Genomic DNA, 6,647 nt, shown 5'->3' on the forward strand with positions numbered 1-6,647 from the left:
GTCTGTTTCTGTCGGATCGCTCGAGATGCCCTAACAACGGTACTTGAATGCCTCACGAGAGAGCAGATGTGGTGCACTCCAGCACTAGTGCTCCTGGTTTTTGTAATATTTTAAAATTATACATCTATGTTTTAAAAAATCATAAATTTATTTTATGAATAAATACAAATGTTCTGAATACTTTCGGTAGAAGTTGCGTTGTATTTTGAGATACGGAAAAATAACAAATATGTGGTTGTCTATAGGGATAGAAAATTCAGATTTTTGTCAAAAATTTGTCTTTTTTGTATAGCTCAAAATACAATATATTTTCTTCAAAAATTTACATCATACCTTCGAAATATTTATATGTATGTGCATATTAAACTTTAGATTTTCTAAATTAATGAAATATTTTTTAAAATACCAAAATTACTAGTGCTCATGTGCCCAAAGACACTTTTTAGCCTGACGACGACCATGAAACATCCGCTACCACTGCATCGCTCCATTGCTAAATGCTCTAATTTTAGTTGTAGCCGCCTCCGATGAGTCATCATCATCAATTAAGTGCTTGGGCTGCTGTTTGTCGCCGACGACTTCGCAATACAACGACAAGCATACATCTTTTGTTTGTTTTGGTTGCTCACTAGCTAGTACATCTGTACATGTGCCATGTGATCGACAAGCATGCATATCTTTAGCCTGCTACCCACCCTATAAACACTACCTTGTTGCCTCCTTCAGTTTCATGACAAGCAGGAAAGCAGAAAAATACTACAGTAGAGCACAAACCACGCAAGCAATGGGAAGCAGCGTCGTGCTATACACATGGATGGTCAGGGGTCATCTCCACCCCATGACGCAGCTCGCAGATCACCTCGCCGGACATGGCGTTCCCGTCACCGTCGCCATCGCCGACGTCCCGTCTACCGGTGAGTCGTCGCAGACCATTGCCCGCCTCTCTGCCACCTACCCTACCGTGTCCTTCCACCTGCTCCCGCCGGCACCGACCCGTTCCGCGGACGCGGCCGACCCAAACGCCGACCCCTTCATCACCCTCATCGCCGACCTCCGCGCCACGAACGCCGCCCTCCTCGCCTTCCTGAGGTCTCTCCCGCCTGTCAAGGCTCTCGTCGCCGACTTCTTCTGCGCGTACGGGCTTGACGCCGCCGCAGAGCTCCGCGTCCCAGCCTACGTCTTCTTCTCCCTTTGCGCGTCGGCTCTTGCTACCTTCCTGCATATCCCCGTCATGCTCCCCGCCGTCTCCTTCGGGGAGATGGGCCGCTCCTTGCTGCACTTCCCAGGAGTCCACCCGATTCCGGCGTCCGACTTGCCTGAAGCCCTACTCGATCGAGACAACATGCAGTACGATACAATTCTCGGTCTCTTCGAGCAGCTGCCCAGAGCGACGGGCATACTGTCCAACACTTTCGACTGGCTGGAGCCCCGTGCCGTGAAGGCCATCAATGACGGGTCTCCTTCTCCTCGCCCCGGCAAGTCAGTGCCGAAACTGTTCTGCGTCGGTCCGCTGGTCGGCGAGGAGAGAGGAGGCAATAAGAATAAGAAGCACGAATCCCTAAGTTGGCTGGACAAGCAGCCGGCCGGGAGCGTGGTCTTCCTCTGTTTCGGGAGCGCGAGCTCGGTGCCGGCGGAGCAGCTAAACGAGATCGCCGTCGGGCTGGAGAGGAGCGGGCATGCGTTCCTCTGGGCCGTGCGCGCGCCTGTCGCACCGGACGCTGACTCGACGAAGCGGTTCGAGGGGCGGGGTGACGCGGCGGTGGAGGCGCTGCTGCCAGACGGGTTCTTGGAGAGGACACGAGGGCGAGGAATGGTGATGTCGTCCTGGGCGCCGCAGGTGGAGGTGCTCCGGCACCCGGCGATCGGCGCGTTCGTGACCCACTGCGGGTGGAACTCAATTATGGAGGCCGTTACAGCTGGGGTGCCGATGCTGTGCTGGCCGATGTATGCGGAGCAGAGGATGAACAAGGTGTTCATTGTGGAGGACATGAAGCTTGGAGTGACCATCGATGGCTACGACGAGGTCATGGTGAAGGCTGGGGAGGTGGAGGCGAAGGTGAGGCTGGTCATGGACTCAGAGCATGGGAAGGAGATCAGGAACAGGACGATGCTGGCGAAACAGATGGCCGCCGATGCGCTCGAGTGCGGTGGATCATCAACGGCAGCGTGCGTTGACTTCATCAACAGTATAAACATTTCTACACCCCACTAAATCGACCGAGGCTGTAGACAGACAGCTCGAGTGAGTTACTGGCTTACTGCTACTGCTCGTTGGCTTTTTCATATGTACTGAGTGGAATGGTGGAGTGTACTTGTATGTGACACTTCAGTGCGAACTGTGAAACATGTTTACGATTTCGATTTTCTGTAAAGCTGCACCATTCAGACTTCAGACAAATAACCCTAGCACTTTGATAGTAGGGGAAGACAGCGCGCAGATTAAAAAAACCACCACTATTCGTCAAATTGTAAAAATTTGATGGTACTCATTGAATTTGTTTCAGTGTGCACGGATTTGCCACTTTAGCTTTATTAGCAAAATTGCTGACAAATTTTTCGATAAAGAATGTTTTATTACTTTGAAAAGAAATTACATCCAGCATCTGCATAATCAGGATGCACACAACCGTTTATATGGTTTCAACTGAAATGTCTGATAAAACAAAACTAGCTGAAATACATATCGAAGCTATGAATTATAAGACGCCTAAGATGTGGGTGGGGATTTAATCCGTAGACTATGCTGCCACCCATGTAGGGAAAAAGTATCCCTCGATGTAGCCTCCAACCGTGTATAGACCTCCGTAAATAGGTGTCGGTTCTCCAATCGCTGAAGAGGTAACCACAAACGGAGAATACATGTATATCTGTAGATAACCTGCAAAAGGAGCAATTTTATCATTAAAAATCTTGTCATTTCTACTTAGCCAAATCGTCCAGATAACTGCTAGCGCCCCCACCTTAAGAAGCAACTTGAACCTTGAATCGACACCATGAAGCCAATTGCCAAAGACATTGGCCACACTAGTGGGAGGATACAGGGTAGACGCTACTTGGATCGCTGACCATATAGATCTCGCAAATTGGCACTGTAAGAAAAGATGTTTAATAGTTTCGTCGTGTTGACAGAAAACACACCGTGTACTTCCATGCTAGTTTCGCTTAACAAGATTGTCTTTGGTGAGAATAACTCCTCGACGAAGGTACCATCCAATTTTTTAATTTTTAATGATATCTTCATCTTCCAAATTTTATTATTATTATCAACTGGTATGTCAGAACGAAGGATCGCATTGTACAGTGGTTTTACCGAGAAAGTGTCATCTACATTATGATTCCACCAAAATTCGTCTGGTTCAGGCGATAGTTGTATATCTCCTAGCCGGTGGATTAGGGAATTCCATGCCAACAACCTTGCCCAAGTAAAACTCGTCTGAACGTCATATTCGGAGGTGAGGTAGCCGTTACCGTGGCAATGGAATCACTTTTGCGACGAACAATACTATATAAGGCAGGATATTGTTCACTTAAGGGTGCATTGCCTAACCATATGTCCTCCCAGAACCGTATCTGTACTCCATTCTTGATCGAAAAAGTACTACCATGGCGGAAGAAGACATTCTTTGCCGCCATGAGACCAGCCCAGAAGTGTGAATCCCCTGGTTTCCAAACCACTTGGGATAACGTCTTCGAGCCCATATACTTTCTCATAAGAATAGTTTGTCAAATCTCATCCCCAGTAAGAAGCTTAAACAGTCATTTACCTAGTAGGGCTGAATTCTTGATTTCCAGGTCATGAACTCCAAGCCCTCCTTGATCTTTGGGACTACAAACTATACTCCATTTAACCAGTCGATATTTCTTTTTCTCGATGTCCCCTTGCCAAAAGAATCTGGATCGATAATAATCGAGTTTATGCAGAATTCCTTTTGGTACTAGGAAGACTGATAACATATACAGTACCATATTTGTCAGTACTGAATTAATGAGTACCAGTCTTCCTCCCAGGGACAACAATTTACCCTTTCAACTACTAAGGCGTTTTTGTAATCTTTCTTCCACTATTTTACATTCAGCAATTGTGAGTCTTCGATAATGAATCAGAATACCCAAATAGCGAATAGGAAACTGGCCTTGCCCGCAACCGAACAACTCTGCATATAGAGTCATATCGTTTTGGGCATCGCCGAAGCAAAACGATTCACTTTTATGGAAATTAATTTTTAATCCCGACAACTTCTCAAAAGCCGCCAAAATTAATTTCAGATTGCGAGCTTTTTCGAGATAGTGATCCATAAATAGAATTGTGTCATTGACATATTGAAGGATAGATAAACCACCATCGACCAGATGTGGAATCACCCCTTCAATCTAACCTTCAGACTTGGCCCGCTCTATCAGGATATCCATCATATCCGCTACAATGTTAAACAACATTGGTGACAACGGATCCCCCTGGCATAACCCTTTTCGTGTCTAAAAATAGTGACTGGTGTCATCATTAACCGGATTGCCACACTTCCTCCATACACAAAATCATAGATTAGAGCACGCCACTCAGGAGCAAAACCTTTCATCCTAAGAGTCTGTTGTAGGAAAGACCACTTGACCTTATCATACGCCTTTTCGAAATCTAATTTTAAAATAACCCCATGTTAATTTCTTAGTATGCATTTCATGTACTGTCTCATGCAAAACCACCACTCCATCCAGGATATTTCTTCCTTGCATGAAAGCGGTCTGTGATGGATGAACAACATGATCCGCGACCGTATTAAGTCTAATGGTGGCTACTTTCGTGAAAATCTTGAAACTTACGTTTAAAAAGAAAATAGGTATATATTTTTGAATTCTTTATGCCTCATTAACTTTCGGTAACAAAATTACTTCACCAAAATTTAGACAAAATAGTTCTAGTTGTCCCATGTGCAGAGCACTGAACAGATCTAGAAGGTCCGGTTTAATAGTAACCCAAAAGGTTTGATAAAACTCAGCAGGGAAACCATCTAGACCCGGTGCTTTATTACATTTCATTTGGAAAATTGCCTTCTGAACCTCTTCCTCTGAATAATGTGCAGTTAGAAGACCATTTTCTTCCATAGATACTTGGGGTATGTCATTCGTTAAGTCCTCGTTTAAAGAAAATCCACTTTCCTCCGGAGGACCAAACAGACCTTTATAATAATTCATAATGTAAGAATTGAGTTGCTCATGGCCTTCAATCAGCCCTTCATCTTGTACCAGAGAGTGAATACGTTTTTCCCGATGTCCCCCATTGGCCACGCCATGGAAATATCGCGTATTCGAATCTCCTTCCAATATGAATTGGGATTTGGAATGTTGGTACCATTTAAGTTCCTCTTCGCGAAGAAGACTCGCTATCTGCGCATTGTACTGATTCTTGAGTTCAATCTCTTGCGGAGATAGCGGTCTAACCTCCGCAAAAGCCTCTAGCTCATCAATAACCACTGATAAGTGAGCCTTTTTTTTAAGAATACCAACCATATGGGCAGCCCAACCAGAGAGATGTTTGCGCATAGTCCGCATATTATTATTCCATCTCATAATTGGAGTGTTACCCGAGGCTGGTCTCTCCCAAACTATCCTAACCATTTCATGGAACCCCTCTCGATGTAACCATCCAAGTTCAAACTTGAACGGCCGTTTACAAACAGGCCGGGGATTTCCAGTAGTTAGAAGGATAGGAGCATGGTCAGACAATTTTCATAGGGTACTTGTCTTCCCAATCGGCATCCATCAACACGCGATCTAGTTTTTCGTACGTGGGTTCAGGCAAGCTGCTGGCCCAAGTAAATTGTCGACCGGACATGAACACCTCTCTTAAGTCTAAGCTATCAATGACACCGTTATACAAAAAAGGCCAGTGTCCATCAAAATGGCCTTTTTCTTTTCTCGTGAGGAAATCTGAGCAAATTCAAATCCCATCCGATCAAAATGGGATGGGGATTATGTTTTGCAAGATTTACTAACTCTCGTAAAAAGTCATCATTAAAAGCATCTTGGGTGGCACCATACACAGCGACCAGACTCCAAATGAAACCATCAGCTTTATTCTGAATGTCGAGTTTAATATGATACTCTCCATCAGAACTAGCTAAGACAGTCATAGTGTCTATGCAGACGCCAAGTAATATGCCCCCCGACCTACCACGAGGCAGGCGATAAAACCACTGAAAGTTAATCCCGCATGATAAACGGTCAAGAAAACTTAGTGATAAATTTTGCCTACCCGTCTCCGATATAGAAATGAAATCTAAATCAAAATCTCTACAACAAGCGGCAATGTGAGAATGCTTAGCCAAGTCACCAAGACCTCTGCTATTCCGAAACATGCCATTCATCATGAAACTTTTTTAGATTTGTTACCCTTGCCATATCTATGAGATTTCTTTTCAGCCGAAGATCGAGAACCACGTGCAGACGCCTTTAGATCATACAGTGAACTAAGCTCTGAGTGTTCCAAATCAACTTCTGTAATATTCCCAACTATGACTGAGAGAAGCTGACCATCTAGGATGTCATCATCTTCATCATCATCTAGTATGGGAGTTTTGATACGTCTCAAACGTATCTATAATTTCTTATGTTCCATGCTACTTTTATGATGATACTCACATGTTTTATAC

The 6,647-nt window shown here is 44.8% G+C and overlaps 1 protein-coding gene across 1 annotated transcript; it reads left to right on the top strand.

Annotated features, from left to right (window-relative positions):
* The first annotated feature begins 743 nt into the window (after positions 1-743).
* LOC139838561 (UDP-glycosyltransferase 88A1-like) lies at positions 744-2,372 on the top strand. Its single transcript, XM_071828426.1, has one exon. It carries the CDS (start codon positions 785-787, stop codon positions 2,210-2,212), a length of 1,428 nt encoding a protein of 475 aa, XP_071684527.1. The 5' UTR covers positions 744-784; the 3' UTR covers positions 2,213-2,372.
* The last annotated feature ends 4,275 nt before the right edge of the window (positions 2,373-6,647 follow it).

Source organism: Lolium perenne, chromosome 3 (genome assembly GCF_019359855.2).
Source record: "Lolium perenne isolate Kyuss_39 chromosome 3, Kyuss_2.0, whole genome shotgun sequence".
NCBI lineage: Eukaryota > Viridiplantae > Streptophyta > Magnoliopsida > Poales > Poaceae > Lolium > Lolium perenne.